This window comes from Geotrypetes seraphini, chromosome 5 (assembly GCF_902459505.1).
Source record: "Geotrypetes seraphini chromosome 5, aGeoSer1.1, whole genome shotgun sequence".
In the NCBI taxonomy this organism is placed as follows: Eukaryota; Metazoa; Chordata; class Amphibia; order Gymnophiona; family Dermophiidae; genus Geotrypetes; species Geotrypetes seraphini.
In genome coordinates, this window is record NC_047088.1 from 42,612,073 (window position 1) to 42,631,678 (window position 19,606).

The 19,606-nt window shown below is 40.9% G+C and overlaps 1 protein-coding gene across 5 annotated transcripts in view; it reads right to left on the minus strand.

Annotated features, from left to right (window-relative positions):
- Nucleotides 1–19,606, minus strand: part of LOC117361154 (integrator complex subunit 6-like) — a 166,634-nt gene that overhangs the window by 10,973 nt on the left and 136,055 nt on the right. For all 5 annotated transcript variants that reach the window (XR_004539596.1, XM_033946108.1, XM_033946109.1 and 2 more), the window contains 5 exons: nucleotides 11,962–12,177; nucleotides 10,997–11,120; nucleotides 6,310–6,452; nucleotides 5,880–6,114; nucleotides 180–575 (listed from right to left, as the gene is read on the minus strand). Coding sequence is in view for 4 of the 5 variants with exons in the window: in XM_033946108.1 (XP_033801999.1) it covers nucleotides 180–575; nucleotides 5,880–6,114; nucleotides 6,310–6,452; nucleotides 10,997–11,120; nucleotides 11,962–12,177 (1,114 nt within the window). In the remaining variant the exon portion in view is untranslated. The remainder of the gene's footprint in view (nucleotides 1–179; nucleotides 576–5,879; nucleotides 6,115–6,309; nucleotides 6,453–10,996; nucleotides 11,121–11,961; nucleotides 12,178–19,606) is intronic.

A 19,606-nucleotide genomic window follows, 5' to 3' on the forward strand; every position in this document is an offset into this window, starting at 1 on the left:
TTTAAATGCTGCCCAATGGCAAGGGTTGTCCCAGGCTTACCACTAGGTAACAGATACTTGGACATCAATAAACAGCTGCTTTGCTCTACATGGCTGCATAAAAGGTTGACATAGTTGAGAAAATTATGAAAACTTCAACTATGTTAATTTAGAACTCATTAAATAATTTTTATACTTACTCCTTCCAGGCTTGCGAACTTCCTTCATCACTTTAATTTTAATATCTGCATTGGTTCCTTCTACCAAGCTAAGTGTTGCTTTCAATGAGTTTGGCACTGCCACGCCAGAGGTGGACTCTCCTACCAATTCTTGGTCATCCATAGGCACATCATAGTTTTCCAAGGGTCCCCTTCCAAGAGCATTGCTAAGAGGTTTGTGATGTAGTCCATCCTCAGCACCACAGTTCACTTCCTCAGAAAGAGAATCTAAATCATTTGGTAGTACATCCTCATCAGTTACTGTAATATGAGCTTCAGAGTCTGAGTGGGTGGAACAGCAATCTGCTTGCTTTTCTAAGGGATGACAGTTTTCTGCCTTTTTCTCGCCATTACCATCTTGACCAAGGATATTGGCATCTGGAATTAAAATAAAAAAATGTTTTCTTAGCACTTCAATTACTTACCCAAGCCAATCTAGTACCATATAGCATAGTTATTATCCAGGGACAGCAGGCAGATATTCTCACAGATGGATGACATCATCCACAGAACCCCAGTACAGACAGTTCAAAAGTGTACTATGAGGTTTGGTCCAATTTATATTTACAGTCCAATGTGTGGAATGCAGCTTCACCAGGATGGGAATGTGGTCTTGGGAAGAAGCCAGACAGAACTCTTGTCTGGTTGAGATGAAATTCCTAGACTACTTTTTGTAGGAATTTAGGATGAGTGCGAAGGACAACTCTATCATGATACGAATGTTGTATAGCAGGGGTGCCCACACTTTTTGGGCTTGCGAGCTACTTTTAAAATGACCAAGTCAAAATGATCTACCAACAATAAAATTAAAAAAAAACCACAATGCACACTGTACGCATAGAAAATGTTAATTATCATTCCTATTCCAGGGTTTTTCAAAGAGGTCAAAGCAGATGACTCTATGCACTATCATCTCAGTAACAACCATACAAAAATAGACAAATATACCCCCCTCCCTTTTTACTAAACCACGATAGCAGTTTTTAGCGCAGGGAGCTGCGCTGAATGCCCAGCGCTGCTCTCGACACTCATAGGCTCCCTGCGCTAAAAACCTCTATTGCGGTTTAGTAAAAGGGGACCTTAGTGTAAAATATAGACAGCAGATATAAATTCAGGCACATTTTGATCACTAAATTTAAAATAAAATCATTTTTCCTACCTTGTCTGGTGATTTCATGAGTCTCTGGTTGCACTTTTTTCTTCTGACTGTGCATCCAATCTTTCTTCCCTTCTTTTAGCCTGTATGCTTCCTCTCCTCCAGACCTCGTTCCCTCCCCCAACTTTTCCTTCCTCTCTCCCTGCCCATTCTTTCTCTCTGCCTCCCTTTCTTTTTTTTCTGTTTCTCTTCTTTCCTTCTGTCTCCCTGCCTGCCCTTTTTCTTTCTTTCTCCCTGCCCTCCCCCAAGCCACTGCCATCGGGGACCAGGACCCAAACCGCCACCAATAACAGGCCCGAAAGCCGCCGCCGCCCCAACCTCTCCCTGCTTCGGCCGACCAGCATCATGATCGAGCTGTTGGGGGGAAATGCTGCCGGGTCCTGCCTTCGCGGAAACAGAAAGTAGGCAGGACCCGGCAGCAAGAAGAGGAAATGCTTCACTAACCTGTCTCCCGCCTTAGCCCATAGCGAACGCTTGCTTCAGGGCTCTCAACATGTGCGTGCCGGCTTCCCTTCTCCCCCCCCCCGGACATAACTTCCGGTTTCGGAGGGAAGAGAAGGGAAGCCGGCACGCACACGTTACAGCCACGGAGCATAAGTTCGCTACGGGCTGAAATCTCCAAACCGTTGGTTTTTTTTAATGTTCAGCAGCGGCGGCAGCAGCAGATGACAGCTGGGCAGACCGCCCAGCTAAAAGGCCCTAGAGAGAACACTGGAGAGGAAGGCTGATCGGCCCGGTAGATCAGGACGGCAACACGAGTCTATCACGGAGCCCGGGATGGGCTCCCCGATCGACTCGCGTTGCCTTCCTGAGCTACTGGTCGATCGCGATCGACATGTTGGGCACCCCTGTTGTATAGGGTGGATCTGAGACAAGTGCTTGAAGTTCACTAACTTAGCGTGTAGAAGAAGTTCACTAACTTGGCATGCAGAAGTGATACAGATTAAGAAAGCATCTTTCCAAGTGAGGTGCTTAAGAGATGAAGTCACAAGTGGGTCAAATGGAGATTTCATCAAAGTGGAGAGTACAACATTGAGGCCTCAAGAAACTGGAGGAGGCTTAATTGGAAGTCTGGAATAAAGTAAGCCTTCATGAACCTGGAAACCAATGGGTGTGTAACTAGAGGTTGTTTATTTATAGCAGTGTCTCTCAAATTTTCTTGAGCCGGGGCACACTAAAGGTAGGGGCCACGGCTTGAGGCACCCAGAAGTGCATGGACGTCGCCATGATGACATCATATATATGTGTGACATCATCACATCGATGTTCGCGCACGTACAAAGGCCTCCAGATGGGCCCTGAGACAGCTGATTGCCTACAGGAGTGTTTCTCAACTACTTCAAGTTAAGTACCCCCTAAGTCTAACAAATATCAACTGAGTACCCCAATCACAGACCTCACTAGGCTCACTCAAGCTCTGCCCCAAATCCCATCCCCTTTACATATTGTAATGCAACTTTTTCCATTCGTTTTTCATATACACACAATATACACAGCAGATATAAATTTTCAAAACTGACACATTTCAATCACTATATTGAAAATAAAATTACCTACCGGTGATCCTCTGCAGGCTGCTGTAATTAGCTTTAAAGGGGAGACCAGGAGGCCAGGGGGAATGCCGGAGGACACTAGAGAGAAGGGGGGAATATGCATGATTTTGGCGAAACGGGCAGCCCTGGCGCTGTACCATGTAGGGAAGTCAGCTGGCAGACACCTCTCTTCCTCCTCAGTGTGCCATGGTACACTTAGAATCTCAGGAAGCACACTAGTGTGCCTCAGCACACAGTTTGAGATATAAAGGCCAAATGGCCCATCCAGCCTGCCCATCTGTAGTAACCATTATTTATTTATCTCTAAGAGATCCCATGTGCCTTTCCCACGTTCTCTTGAATTCAGACACAGTCTCCATCTCCACCACCTCTTCCAGGAGACTATTCCACGAATCTACCACCATTTCTGTAAAATGTATCTCCTTAGATTACTCCTGAGCCTATCACCTCTTAACTTCATCTATGCCCTCCTCTCATTCCAGAGCTTCCTTTCAAATGAAAGAGACTCGACTCATGCGCATTTACACCATGTAGGTATTTAAATGTCTCTATCATATCATATCTCCCCTCTCCTGCCTTTCCTCCAAAGTATACATATTGAGATCTTTAAGTCAGTCCCCCTACACCTTATGACAAAGACCAAGCACCATTTTAGTAAACTTCCTCTGGACTGACTCCATCCTTTTTATATCTTTTTTAGGTACAATATTCTAAATAAAGTCTTACCAGAGTCTTATCCAAGGGCATCAATACCTTCTTTTTCCTACTGGCCATACCTCTCCCTATGCACCCTAGATTTCTTTTAGTTTTTGCCGTCACCTTTTCAGCCTCTATTAACTTTAAGATCATCACATACAATCACACCTAGACCCGTTCTTCTATAGTGCACATAAGTTCTTCACACCCTAAACTGTATCATTCCGTCGGGTTTTTGCAGCCCAAATGCATGACCTTTCATTTCTTAATATTAAATCTTAGCTACCAAATTTCAGACCATTTTTCAATTTTCACCAGGTCTTTCTTCATGTTATTCACACCATCCGGGGTGTCCACTCTTGCAGATTTTGGTATCATCCACAAATATTGGTATCATCTGCAGATTTTGGTATCATCAGCAAATATTACCTGACAGCCCTTCAACAATATCATTCACAAAAATATTAAAAAGAACAGGCCCAAGAACAAAATCTTGAGGTACACCACTGGTAACATCTCTTTCCTCAGATTAAAAAAAGATGCCAAATTAACAATATCAGACAGTAGGCATTTCATAAGGTATATAGAGTATTTATAAACATCTAAAAACAGACATCTTTAACTGAAAATGTTAGCTTTTAAAGCTATTTTAAACCTATTTAGATACAAAATTTGAATTTTGGGGTTATTTCCCATTTGTGTTCATTCTGTCCTCTGTTATCTACCATGTTCACTACTAGGAGCTATGCAATGTAGCAGGGGAGTGAGGGAGGGAGAGAATTAGGAGAGCAAAGGTCCACAGGCTAGTGAAAAAATTTTCAGAGGAGTCATCAGTCCAGAAAGTGGAATAAGATTCAAGACATTTTGGGAGCAAGAGGATAAAGGGGGGGATGGACAGTAAGAGTACTGACAGTGGAAGTGTTTATCTGAGGTATGGCCAGTAGGGAAAAGGAGGTATTGATGCCCCTGTATAAGACTTTGGTGAGACCTCATTTAGAATATTGTGTACAATTCTTGAGACCGCACCTTCAAAAAGATATAAAAAGGATGGAGTCGGTCCAGAGGAAGGCTACTAAAATGGTATATGATCTTCATCATAAGGCATATGGGGACAGATCTCAATCTGTATACTTTGGAGGAAAGGCAGGAGAGGGGAGATATAGAGATGTTTAAATACCTGTGTAATGTAAATGCGCATGAGTCGAGTCTCTTTTGTTTGAAAGGAAACTTTGCAATGAGAGGACATAGGATGAAGTTAAGAGGGGTAATCTAAAGAAATTCTTTTTTACAGAAAGGATGGTAGATGCATGGAACAGTCTCCCGGTAGAGGTGGTGGACACAGAGACTGTATCTTAATTCAAGAAGGTGTGGGATTGGCATATGGGATCTCTCAGAGAGAGAAAGAGATAATGGTTACTGTGGATGGGCAGACTAGATAGGCCATTTGGCCTTTATCTGCCATCATGTTTTTATGTTTCTGACAAATACCAACTGAATTTCTTTTGCACCGAGATTTATATTTTTAGGATGAGCTTGGTAGAGCAGGAGCAACTAGGGAGCATGCCTTCCTTGAGTCCCAAGTGACTGGGGTAAATAGAATGGGAGGCTGGGAAGGATCCAAGGGTTGAAAGGAGGCAAGTATAGGGGGCTTTTTAACATTTTGAAATTGATTAATGCACAAGTTTAGTTGCTAGAGCCAGAACCCAACTTTTATTGTGCACTGCCAATGGTATACATGATAACCCCCCCAATGTAAATACAACAAAAAATCCATTGACACACATCTGATATCAAGATCCTTCATTTAAGATAGTTGCCATGTTTCTACAATCTTCTCTAGCACAGCCATTGCAATAACTGTCCTTGGCAAAAAAAAAGTAGAAATTAAGAGTCTCTCCGTGTGCATAGTTCTAGGCAAGAGTTATTCCACTTGAACAAATAGCTGAGATTATCTTCCTCTCAAGGGCTATGCAATGCTGCTGATCTTGTTTGATTCCTTTGACTAGACCAGGAGTCAAACAGGGCTCAAGATTCAAACCCAAGTGTTTTAGAGAACAGTGTATAGCATCTACTGCATAGCAAGCTACTTTTTTCTAAACTTGATCAGATTAAGAGCTAGCTATTTCAATGCACTGTTTTGGCTTCTGTTGACCCAGTATTTGAACTGGCAACCTTCTGCATGCCATTGTAGTACACTTAACATCTAAGTCTTTTGGTGTATATGCTACAGTATCTGCCTAGACATGCACACTAGTTTATCCATTACCCAATGCATACCTTTATGTACAGGAATTGGTTTAATAAGGTTAGAGTGAGCTGGAGATGCTGATGGCAGCGGTGGTCCTTTCCCTGCGACATGATTGGTTATTATTGGTGGAGACTGTGGCCTCCTTAACAGTGGCGACATACTTCGTCTTCTCTTTAGAGATGTTGGTATGTTGGGTTCTCCTGGCCGTTTAACTTTATTTTGAGGTCCAACTACAAATTCATCAGCTTCATCAATCATCATACCCTTAAAACAGGAATAAAAAGAAATCTCATTAGAAGCTAAACATCTTAAAATGCTACTAACTGCAAAATCTCTCTCTCTACTCATTCTTTCTCCCAACTCCTTTTGGTACCAACTAAATCTTAGAAAGTTTATGTGCTAGTTTCCAGCTGCATAATCTTTTATGAAATCAATACAATGGAAGGGATTTCTTCCTACCTTTTTGTCCTGTTTGAAAGGATTACCAAAAGTATGAAGTCTTTTGGGCTGGTCTGGGTCAATCTCTCGAAGGGGAGAAGGCATCATCTTCAGGTATTCTTGATAATTACCCATCTGTGCAACAGGGATGCTGTGGAGACAATCTGTAACAGAACAGATTTTAGTGGTATTTTGACATTATTCTGAAGAGGCACAGCAAATAGGCATTTTTATATTACTACTAATCTTCATTTCTATAGCGCTGCAAGATGTATGCAGTACTGTACATTAAATATGAAAGAGACAATCCCTGCTCGTTAGAGCTTACAATCTAAATATTGTAAATCCTTGAGAGCCACAAATTTGGAATTTGTTGATGAAGAAAGCATTGTGCTCAAAAACTGGTCACACATGTATAGTTAGTTCAGTTAAAAAGTACATCAAAGAAGAACAGAATCCCACAACACACAAATGAATACAGTAGGACTGACAAATGAATAGGAGAGCAGACCTGGCTGGTATAAACATCCTTTACTGGATTAGATCAGACAGTCTCAAAGTTGTAAAAGGACTCAACACAGGCCATGTTTTAACACTACTGACTGCATCAGGAATCTCAAACTTCTGAAATCATACAATGGATAGTATGAATAACACTCTATAACTTCCTAGATTAATGATTACGATTAGATGCTCAACTAGCAATCCACTCCTTTATATCACAAAGGCTGCATAGCTGTAGGTTCTGTTTGAATGACAATTTTAGACAACAAAACAGAGAAACCCAACTATTCCACAGTAAATAGAGAAACCAAAAAAAGTTAATGTTGCACACCTGTAAAAGGTGTTCTCTGTGGACAGCAGGATACAACAGCTACACATAAGGGTGACGTCACAGCTGACGGTGCCAAGTGGCTCTTGTCAAATAGTTCAGATTAACCTTTAGAAAGGCTTCTGAACATGTGTAATAGGTTCCTGCCTAAAGGAGTCTATTGGAACGTTCCAATCTTGTCAGTTAAATTTCCATTCCTGTAGCTTTGCACATGTTAACTTCAACCAAGGGATGGGTAGGGCGGGATTGTGTGGCTGTTGTATCCTGCTGTCCATGGAGAACACCTGTTACAGGTATGCAATATTAGCTTTCTCCATGGACAAGCAGGATAGACAACAGTCACACATATGGAGATTCCCAAGCTAAGGGTTGCAATGGAGGAGGCAGGTTGAAGCTGTTAAACAGAAGGTGCGTTTATTAACATAGTGGTCAATAATGCTGTATGAAAGTTTGCAGCAAGCTCCAAGTACGGTAGGTGCTCTACATTTATCAAGAAGAGGAACACAATGCAAATAGGCAAGAGATGCAGATATAGCTCTTAACTTATGAGCTGTAATTCTAAAAGGAGACATGCTAGAAGTATAATAGCATTAAGAAATGCAATCAGCTAACCAGTTGGACATAGTTCGTTAGAAACAGGTTGTCCAGGATTATTCAGAGAAAAGGAAAGGAAGAGTTAGAATACACATTTTTGTGGATATCTTTTGTTTCATGAGTAAATCAAGGAAAAGTTTTGTTGTTTACCTGTAATTACATCACTTTCTTTTCCAGAGATAAATATAAAAAAAAGATTTGACATCAATATGTGAACATTTCGTTAGAAACAGGTTGTCCAGGATTATTCAGAGAAAAGGAAAGGAAGAGTTAGAATACACATTTTTGTGGATATCTTTTGTTTCATGAGTAAATCAAGGAAAAGTTTTGTTGTTTACCTGTAATTACATCACTTTCTTTTCCAGAGATAAATATAAAAAAAAGATTTGACATCAATATGTGAACATTTCATAAGAAAGAACTGAATATTTCATGGAGTGTCCTAATTTTTTCACATGACTGTACATAGAAGACTTGATCAGTCCATCCAGTTTGCCCATTAGTTATTCTCATTAAAAATGCATGATTAAATTAACTTGTCTCTTCTTTGATATTTGTGGGCCATAGACTTTAGTCCACCTGGTATTGTCCTAGTTTTCAACTGCTGAAGGAAATTCGAGATATTTGAGGCTTTCAAATACTTGTCATGGGGTCAGGTTTATCTGACATAGCCAAAGAAAGATTTTTAGCCATGTTTTGAAGGAAAATGGGATAGGAAACATCCTCAGGAGGATCCAAATTCTTAGGTATTGGTGAAGATGGATCTGAAGAAATCCCAGATGAAGGGCGTTCAGACAAAGGAGTGCCCTGCTGAGAGGTAGGGGGAGCTGAAGTAGAAGTTGTGCCAGACGGTGGCTGAGTAGGAGACCGGTGGATTAGGAACTTGAAGATTGTATAAATGGCAAAGGAGAGGTTGGTTGTAAGCCATAGACGTTAAAAATTGTCTCCATAGTTCAATAAAGACAGGATGAGGTTGTGGAGGTGTCAGAACCTTAGTAGGAATGAGAGGATGTTGTGGAGCGGTTTCACATTAAGTGTAGGGAGTGAGGAGAAAGGTGGGCATCCTGAGCTGAAGAGATCAGTGAAGGCAGAGGCGCTAAAGACATAGAAGCAGGAGTAGAACATGGACACTTCTCAGCATGTGCTGAGTTCTGAGATGGTACTTAAAGCTTTGGTGGAGAATCATAGTGACTCAACATTGAGGCAGAGGAGGGAGCAGGCAAAGATCATCAGTAATGGGAGGTAGAAATATTTTGGTGTCGATGAGGGCTATAGTGCTGGTACTGAGACAGCGCCAAAGATTTATGATGGAAAACCTCATAATATCAGTATCAATGTTCCTGCTCTGTATGCCAACATTGAGGTTGATGGTGATCGATGTTGATGCATCAACGTCAAATGACGTGAGGGTGCATGAGTGCTGAGTACTATTAGAGGATTTACGATGTTGAAGTGAAGAAGTATCAACAACAACTGGTACCAAGGAAATTGTAGAGGAGGCACTTTCATGTGACTCAAGTCTTGCCTTTTTAAGGGGCAGGTAACCAGGCGTTGAAACTGGAGATACAGCAGTTTTGGCATGAGGGAGCTTTACAGCCACTAATGCCAGTTTAATTTCAGTCGGAAGTAAATATGCCAAAAGTGGAGCAGGCTGAACATTAGAAATGCCGCTGATATGGGCATAAGAAGCTTCATGTAGTAAAAGCTTAAGCTTCTGCTTCCTCAGCTTATGTGACAGTTGAGTGAGACTGGCACAAAGGGAACATTTAAAAGGTTTGTGGCTAGAGCCCAAACATTTTAAGCAGGTTTCATGTAAGTCGGTAACCGACATCTTCGCCGAGCAGTAACAACAGTGTTTGAAACCTGTTTTTTTTCTCCATAATTGAAAGAAAGAAGAAATATGATAACAAGGATATATAAGCTTCTGACCGGTGTGGCGGTTGAAAAATAACTGACAAGATTGGAACGTTCGAAAAGACTCCTTTGGACGTGAACCTATTATGCCTGCTCAGAAGCCTTTCTAAAGGTTAATCTGACAAGGGCTAATTTGACAAGGGCTGCTCGGCATCATCAGCTGTGACATCACCCATATGTGAGGCTGTGAAATGGATGTTTTTGATGCAGATATTTATTTCATTAAAAACACTTGTAGGGTACAAACTCATCCACATAAACAGTGATGCGGACCCAATATGGTCCATGTTTCGGATAGACAAGTCTTCCTCAGGGGGTCCTATGAACTAGTACTATTACTATTTATCACTTATATACTTTGATAATATATTTTCCAGTAGATAGGTGAGACATTCTAGGAGATGTCAAGCAGCCATTGGGAGATAATCCACATTGCACTGGAAATGTATTTATTGAGAATATAAAATGTTGTACAATTCAGAGCATGACTCATGTGTGAAAGGTGACTAGAATATAAAACAATAATTTATAATTGATGCAGCTTCCATCCCATGGGTGGGGGTGGGGTGGGTGAAGGAGAGGAGATGAGGTTATGTGGCTCAGTTTGTGTAGGGGGCATTTCTGTCTAGTAGTTTTATCCTGCCTCTTTGGACTTCCATGTACATTAGAATCAGCTTCTATTGGGCAACAGTGCCAAAAGCCTTCAGTCATACCTACTTAAGAGTGCTTCTCCAATCTTAATACCTTCCCTAGCGCAGTCACTGCAGTGACAGCCCTTGGTTTTACACCAGAGACCAGGACTCCCTCTGGAACCTGGTTCACTTGCAGCTTATTATCATAAATGAACAATGGCAGGCACTACTTCCACAATATCATTAGCCCACCCAAGCGGTGAAAGCTGAGCTTAGGAATTACACGATCATCTGCATTCTGCTGTTAATTTACAAAGTTGGTCCAAGTTAAATTTTTTGGGGAAATTAATTATTTCTTCTGTAATAGGCCATCAGAGAACTCCCCTAAAGATAGTCATCAGTCAGGTAGTAACATGTGTGCCATTTCAGACCCAGATAACTTCATAAGAAACATTCCCGTTTCCCTCTGTTTGTCCTTGGTTTCCCTATCTTCTACAATGCCATTGCCTCTCAGCAGCAGAATAAAACTACATCGGGAAAATGTTGCTTGCCAGGCATTACACTCCTACAAATCCTCTGGAGGATTTGCATTGCTGCATCACATTTTACAACTTTCTTACTATTTTTGGAAGTTTTGCTCTCTTCAAGAAAAATGATTACCGTAAATATTTACAAAAATTACCACTACAACAAAATTAGATCACAGTTGAGAAAAGAGAAAGAACTGTTTATTTACCTTCATCTTGTCCAAGGATCAGTTTGTGTGTTTTCAGCAAATTGGATCTCATTCTAGTTAACTGATCTAAAAGATTTTGACGTGGAATATCATAAGCATTCCTATAGGACTGTGGTTTCAGATCCTAATTTTAAATGAAGCACACCGTTAAAGTATCAATTAGTTCAACTGTTCAATACAGTGAGGACTCCCCCCCCCCCAATATGTGATAAATGACCCTTAAAATATTTAAATGTGTTAATGATAAACTAAGCTCTAACAGGCACTGAAAGAACAGACTGCACTTTAAGGCAATTTTTTTGTCTTCAGTTCTGTTTACACAAGCCTTCGGGATGCCTGAATCTGCCCTTCATAGAGCTAGAAGGGCAGAAGGATGCAGAGAGTTTGCTGAACTGCAATTACAAAATACCCTGGGTCTCTTTTTATTTACTGTGTAGCTACTTTTGAATAACTCAGAAAAATTATTGTATGGCCAAATGCTTCTGAATGCTTCTGAAGTGGATTTTAGAGTGCAATTGAACTGTCTAGGTTGGGACATCTTAAATTAAACTAGTAGTTTAGAATAGGTTCTGCAGACATTGAGCCTTTTATAAAATACAACAAGAATAGGGAATATACCTTTACTTTTTAGGCCTGCCCTAGTCCTGTCCAAAACAAGTCCAGATCATGCCCCCTTAACATATGCATGTTTTAGAGTATTAGCCATGTAAATCCCAGCTTTGTAAAATCAGGAAGCAATACAAACATCTAATGCCAATTTATGTATGACTAAAATCGGATTAGTGCTTCTAAATTAAGACCCATTATATATACATGTTTAAAGTTTATATTAGTTACATCACTAAATCAATTTGCTAATTCTAAGCTGCACCAAAGAGGCTAAAACTATAGGCAGAAAAAAATGACAATAAATTGTCAGCCACAAGCTTAAGACCCATATATGCACAGCTCAAGTACCTGCTTACCTTATTTAAGAGTCCTATTTGAAAACCAGCAAATTCCTTAACATTCATTTCAGTCAATCGGCGTGGTGTTTCACCTGTAATCTCCTGTAGCAACTGTTTAAAATCTCTACTGTGGGCCAGAGATAGCCCACTGGAATTATTTTTCACCTTTATTCCTGTCTCTTGGGGAACCTTCTTGCCCACTGATGTTATTAATCGTTCTGATTCAATTTTAGTCTACAATAAAATGGGTTATATAAACATATCATTATTTCCTTCTTTTGCAATCCATTTTAAAAGACTAACAAGCAACTCTAGAGAAATTTAAGTACAAGTACAGTACTAGCAAATTTTGTATTTTATACAATACCTTTCCATACACATCTGTAGGTGTCACTCCTATTTAAAGGTACATGACATAAGGCTAATTAAAGACAAAAGCAATAGTGGATTTGACAGAAGAGTTCAAAACTCTACAACCAGTATACCTGGCTCAAGGGTTCATATTTTGCCAGCTTTACTAAATATTTACTGTTCAATATTCAGATGATGGCATTAAGGGGCAAATTTTATAAGAAGCACCCAAAAGTTAGGTGCCGAAAGAGGCACTATTCAGCGCAATTCAAGTAAAATTGGGTGCTGTTTAGTGAACCACGCTGAGCGGCACCTATTTTGGAGGCACCCAATAAATAAGCCAGCTCTAGGCACAACTAAAAGTTAGGTGGCCATGCGAGCGCTTAAGCACACTTAAGAGCTGCGATTCTGTAACAAGGCGTCTAACACAAGTGAGGGGGACTGAGGGAAATAGAAAAGGATCGGAGAGGACTGGATCATAGAGATGGGAAAGCAAATCAGAACGGGGCTGAGGGTGGGATGGATAGCGGCCATCAGACTATGACCTGAAAGTTATGTGGGTATTGGCCATTATTCAGTGCCAGCACCCATATAGGTAGGCAGCCAAAGATAGGACAACAGAAAAGGCTGACCTATCTAGTCACTCATTTATATGGGCACCAGCTCTAAATATGGATGTGCTTGTACAAGTGCTGGCTCTTTCCCAACTTCGCTCCTACTGAGTGGCACTACCTAATGAAGTGCTGCTGACTATGCTCAGCTGGACAATGTTCTTCATGGTTTAAGTGGGTACGAGCCTTTCCTGCTTGCTTAAGCCATACTGAATGTTGATCCCATAGTATTTTCATAAAAGAAATAAGACAAGGGTAAGATCTATTTTTTTCAGTTTCTGATCTCCTACATATAATGATGTTTCTATAGTATTTGACTTCAAGAACCACTTTACCTGCCATCTTATGGTGATTTACATAATGGTCAGAGCTGTCCCTGTCTTCATAAATGGCTACACAAGGTTAAATATAATGGACCCCAATCTCAGAAACATTTTTCCTATTTTATAATTATAGGAAAGGATTTTATTTTTCATGCTGAGTTTTTTCTTGTTTTGGGTGTCTAGTTCAATCAGAACCTGGGTTGGAATCTGATGTCATGGACCTTCATTTACAACCATCTGAGAATCCTCGATCCCTGCATCCCTCTTGCTCACGTACCAGGTGTCATGAACTAGAAGTCCTGCTATTATAGACTCTGAATCTCGCCATCAGGATTGCCAATATGACCATTATTCTCCCCTGTCCCTGCAATCTCCAAGTTGTGAACAATATCTACAGCACATTTTGAGCTCCATCGAATGGATGGAAGTTGGCGTGTCAGGCGTGAAGCTGTGAGAACAAACACCCAGCAACCACTGTTGGACGTACACATGTTGGTGGTGGCAGCGTTATGGTCTGGGGAATATTTTGGTTGGTATGGTCTGGGTCCTTTGATACCACTGGAAAGCACTCTCAACTGATATGGGTATCTCTCTATCCTTGCTGATCAAGTACACCTGTATATGTTGATGGTCTTCCCTATTGCCAGTGTGATCTTTCAACAGGACAATGCGACAATGCTCTTTCTCTTTCATCTTAATTCACTGAAAGAATGATTAAATTCTACACAATGCTCCACTAAAGGAGCATTGGATTTTTTTTCTTTTCAGATTTGATTTGTGTTCAGCCATTCTTGTTTTGAAAGATCTTGTGGACATTTCCACACACCATTTCTGGCATGGGCAAGCAATCACATATATAATGTGATCTGATTTACAATCTAGAAAATGGCAAATCTCATAGATTTTCCCATCAATTGGATTTGTGAAATTCTTCTGTTGTAGAGTGACATCAGATACTGCATGTTCTACACTTGAAAAATCCTCTGGGTAAAACGTTAGAACTCTTCTCTGGTTCACACCATGTCTTTTAGATTTTTACCTCTTGAAAATGCTATCCTTAAAAAACTTTCACTGAATACTGGATTGACCTGCATGATCACCCAGTTCTTTCTCACAATGTTGGCTACTGCATTACCCTGTGCTGAATATTTAACTACGCATGTCTGGATGTTCTCTTCTGTGGTGGCAATCGGCAGAAGAAATTGCTCCAAAGAGAAGCATGTTGGATATTTAAGTTACAGTCTCTGAAACCCGCCAGAATGAACAGCGCAATTGAATGTACAGCAAGTCATGCAAAAAACGAAGCAAGTTTTTAAGAGTTTGAGTAAACGTTGCAGTATCAGTCTTTTCAGTTAATTGATTTTTCAACTTCAAAAGTGTTTCAGTCATTCACTTGTATGGATAAAGTACGTTGCAATATTATTGTCCTTTTAAATTTTAAAGAGCATTAGTCACTGCTACATATGGGCTTTTGCAAAACAGTTTCATGTCACTGCCTCAGCACATCAAGTGCCATAGAATTGACAGCTCTTATTAGTTCAAATAATGTATCAATAATTGCAGAAAATGCCTTACTTAGTTTTAATTTCAAAAGTGTTTCAATTATTGACGCAAAAGGATTGTGCGATGCCACTGTCCCTTTAAACTTTAAAATTGTATTAGGCATCGATACATCCGGGTTTTGCAGAATAGTTCACATCATTGCTTCAGCACTAAAAGTGTGCAAGCTCAGTTTGGTTCTCTGCTTAGCACCAAACCAGATCTTAGCGAGACACGATTTGTCCGCAGTAAGTATTCTTCAGATTCACAGCACTTTGTTGTTATTTAAATGTCGGTTCCTTTAATACGGTGCAGGCAAACTTTATTGGTGACAAATAAATCTTTATGTAAAAACCTTTTACCAGGCAAAGGACCCAACATGGTCCGTGTTTCGGACAACCTTCATCAGGGGTCCTAATAGGTACAAATACAATATTAAAACCAACATATATATCTTTTATTCTTAGCTTTATCACATTTTAGGTTAATTACTTTTTCTATACGCATGATTTCCTATATTTTCATTTCATTTCTGGTCCCCTTTTGGTTTAATAGAGTTTCTTACTAGACTTATTTAGTTTATTTATTTATATATATATATTAAATATGAATATTTATTAATATATAATTTTAATAACTTTAATAATAATCTTTTTAAATAAAGTCTTCTCTCCCTCTTCTTTTTTCTCTTTTTCATATTGTTTCTGTTCTCCACACATCCATCTTTAAGCACAAATAGGATCATCATAGTAATCAAAATTTATAATATTGTATTTTTATCTTGTATTTTCATATATATGTTGGTTTTAATATTGTATTTGTACCTATTAGGACCCCTGATGAAGGTTGTCCGAAACACGGACCGTGTTGGGTCCTTTGCCTGGTAAAAGGTTTTTACATAAAGATTTATTTGTCACCAATAAAGTTTGCCTGCACCGTGTACAAAGCCTGCAGTTTTTGGTTTGTTTGTTCTCGCTTGTTTTTCACTGCAGACGAAGTTGGACCTTTGGTTTTTTCCTCTTTTGGTTCCTTTAATATACACAAGAAACTATTTTAATTAAGTTAATGAACAGTATAAGTTGTTTGAACAGCATTTGCAATTTTGGCTCTTTAACATCAATTGACGTTATGGTCAAATGAGCCAAGAGAGCGCAGGCTCGGCGTTGTCTTGGGTGTCAGTGCCATTTGCTGAAAATGTTAATAGACAATGCTCACAGTCAGTACACCTTGGTATTAATATGACAACTTCTAGTATATTAGCATGTCAGGTTTTTACTGGGCAAGTTTTTAATTTTATGTTTTGTCCACAGCATTTAAAGACCCCTGAAGAAGCCGATATTCGGCGAAACAAGTCCCCGTTGGGCTTATATAAGCTGTTTAGGCAAATAAAGTCTCAACAGCTGGTATCACGAAATTACAACTAGCCTTGAAAAGATAAGTGCAGTTGTTTGATACATTTGCTAGCACATTTTTTAATTGTTCACGTGTTTTATTTGACTCAAAAAGCACTAAAACAATTTGTTGATAAAAATTATTTTGATTAAAATTCAGATAAAATTCTTGATGGGGTGGTTGGAGGTTGATGAAAGAAAAGCTTGACCTGCTTACAACTGATAGTCTTTATTGACACATTTCAGTGCAGGCACTCTGAGTCTTCTTCCCTCAGTATTAGTGCAGCTATTGAACTTGCATTTAAAACCTTGTTTGATGATTTTCATTTAGAATTTTGAAGGTTTTCATCCATTGTTGGGGATTTAGTTTTCAAAAAACTGACCACCCAGTCCAGTTTCTACAGAAACTGAATCTCTCATTGAACCACTAGTCTGCCTTCGGATTCAGACTGGGCTCTTATTAGCCAATCATTTAGATATGGATGTACTTGTATGCCCACTCTGTGCAGGTGTGCTGCAATAACCACCATTACCTTGGTGAAGGTCCATGGCGTCATGACCAGCCCAAAGGGTAAAGTCGCAAACTGGAAGTGTTGCTCCAGCACATGAATTACAAAAACTTCCTGTGCTCTGGAAAGATAGGAATATGCAGATAGGCCTCCGTCAAATCCAGCAAGGCAGGAAATTCCCCCAGTGCCACTAACACAGTCACTGACCTCACAGTCTCCATTCAGAAACATGGTATCTTGAGGGCTGTATTCACTGCTTTGAGGTCTAGAATTGGCCTGCAGTCTTCTGAGCCTCTTTTGGGCACTATGAAGGTATATCAAGTATTTGCCAGAGCACGAGTCTTCCTCTGGTATGAGCTCTATGGCTTCCAGATCCAGCAGCCTTTGCACTGTAGCTCAGACTTTGGCCATTTTTTTTGGTTTCCCAGCCATAGAGTCTAGATAAAGGTCTGGGAGAGGATGAAATATTTGAGCTTGTGTCTCTCCTGTATAATTGTCCAACACCCAGCGATCTTTGGTGATCTCTGCCCATGCTCTCCAATAGCTGATAACCTCCTGCTGATGCATGGAAGATCAGCTGACAGCTTGGCATCATAGCTGCTTCTTTGGAGTTGTGGCGGAGCAGGATTCTGAAGATTGGGGGGCACTTATCCCCCTTCCCCCCAATCTTTGTCTGGAGCTTTGAAAGGATCTCTGGCCCGAAGGCCTTCCTGAAAATTGGCAATATTGTCTGGAGACCCACAAATTACTTCAACCTGACTTCCTAGAAGCTCAAGGTCTGCTGTCCAGTAAAGACTTCAGCATGCAATCCTGCACACTGGCCATAAGATCGGCCAGACCTTTACCAAAGAGTAAATGTCCCTTAAACAGTAATTTACTCAAGGTCACTTTAGAGGAGGAATACCCCGCCCACTGTCTGATCCATAGCATCCTGCAGGCAGAAATGGAATAAGCAGACATTTTGCTTACAACTCTGAAAAGGTCATACAGAGCATCGGTTACATAATGAAATTAAAAACTGGTGGTCCCACCTGACAATAGTCTCTGGATCGTGGTACAAGTCTGGGTGACAAAAGACACCCATGCAGCTGCTTTCAAACCTGAGGCCATGGCCTGAAAAGAGCTTCTTATGAACAAATTCAGCCTGTGGTCCTAGGCATCCTTTAATACCATGTCACCTTCACTGGGAAGAGACGTATGCTTTGTAACCTATGCCATCAGTGAATCCATTTTCAGAGGAACAAAAAGCTGGTTAAATTCCATATCCATCGGATAGCGCTTTGCCAAGGGAAAGGTCCCTGAGCCCCAGAACTGTTAGTAAAGGCTGTCCAAGTGGGTACACTGCAAAGCAGTCTGCCTCTTGGAAACAGACCCTCAACCTCAGAGTCTGCGCTCTCCTGTAGCCAGAGCTGTCCCAAGAGTGGGATCTTCTGCAGCACCAAAGCCTCACAAACAGCAAAAAAGACAATTGGGGAATTGGAGGACAGCCCAGAAGGATGGGAGGTGGAGCAAAAGAATGCTAATGAAGCTCCCTACAAGAATTCTTGTGTGAAGGGATCGATAACCCACAGGTTCAGGAATGGAGTGTCTGTTACACTAAAGATTGGATTAATACCCCAAAATAACAAATCTTGTACACAGCAGAGGAAAAGACATCTTCTCAACTTGCTTGTAGAAGTTAAGACTAAAGAGAGAGAGGGCACTGCCCAGGGAGATGATTGATGCCTTCTACAATCCAACTCATGAATTGGGGTACACAACCCTCCATAAGGAATCATATGCTGTTTGCTCAGGAAGCATTTTTATGTGCAGCGATTCCTCTATGTTGCAATACAAATGGCAACCTGACTCTTGTGCTGTTCAGCAAATTTTGGTAGGTGGAAGGCTCTTCTTTGCACCAACCAAGACTGCCCCTCAATTCAAAATGGAGGCATTTCTACCTTTCTATAGGAAATTGTACTGTTGCAAAGTTCTGTGATTATTTTAAGAGTATGCAATAATATTGAAAGTAGTCTGTTTTGGATTAGACCTTGGTTCTTTAGTACCAGCTCCAGAGACTCTAGCCAGAGCCAGTTCAAGGGTATTAGGCACCCTAAAGCACAGTTACTTACCGTAACAGGTGTTATCCAGGGACAGCAGGCAGATATTCTCTACATGTGGGTGACGTCACCGACGGAGCCCCCTAGCGGACGTTTTCGCAAGCAGACTTGCTTGAAGAACTTCAAGCTTGCAATAGGCCCACGCATGCGAGCGTGCCCCTCCCACCCGGTCTAGGGCATGCGTCTCCTCAGCGTGTCATCAGTTTAGATAGCTAGCAAAGAAGCCAACCACAGGGAGGTGGGTGGATTGCGAGAATATCTGCCTGCTGTCCCTGGATAATACCTGTTACGGTAAGTAACTGTGCTTTATCCCAGGACAAGCAGGCAGCATATTCTCTACATGTGGGAGACCTCCAAGATAACCAGAATGGGATGGAGGGAGAGTTGGCAATTTAGGAGAACAGATTTTGCAAAACGGACTGACCAAAATGGCCATCACGCCTGGAGAAAGCATCCAGACAGTAGTGCGAGGTAAACTTATGAAACGAGGACCAAGTGGCAGCCTTACAGATTTCCTCAAGTGGAGTCGAGCGGAGGAAAGCAACAGATGCCGCCATTGCTCTGACCTTGTGGCCAGTGACTTGACCCAGGAGGGAGAGACCAGCCTGAGCATAACAAAAAGAGATACAAGCGGCCAACCAGTTAGAAATGGTCTGCTTAGAAACAGAACGACCCAAGCGATTAGGATCGAAAGAGATGAACAGCTGGGGAGCAGTACGACGAGGAGCGGTGAACTTCAAGTAGAAGGCCAGCGCATGCTTACAATCAAGAGAATGCAGAGCCACTTCTCCAGGGTGAGAATGGGGTTTCGGAAAAAACACAGGGAGAACAATGGATTGG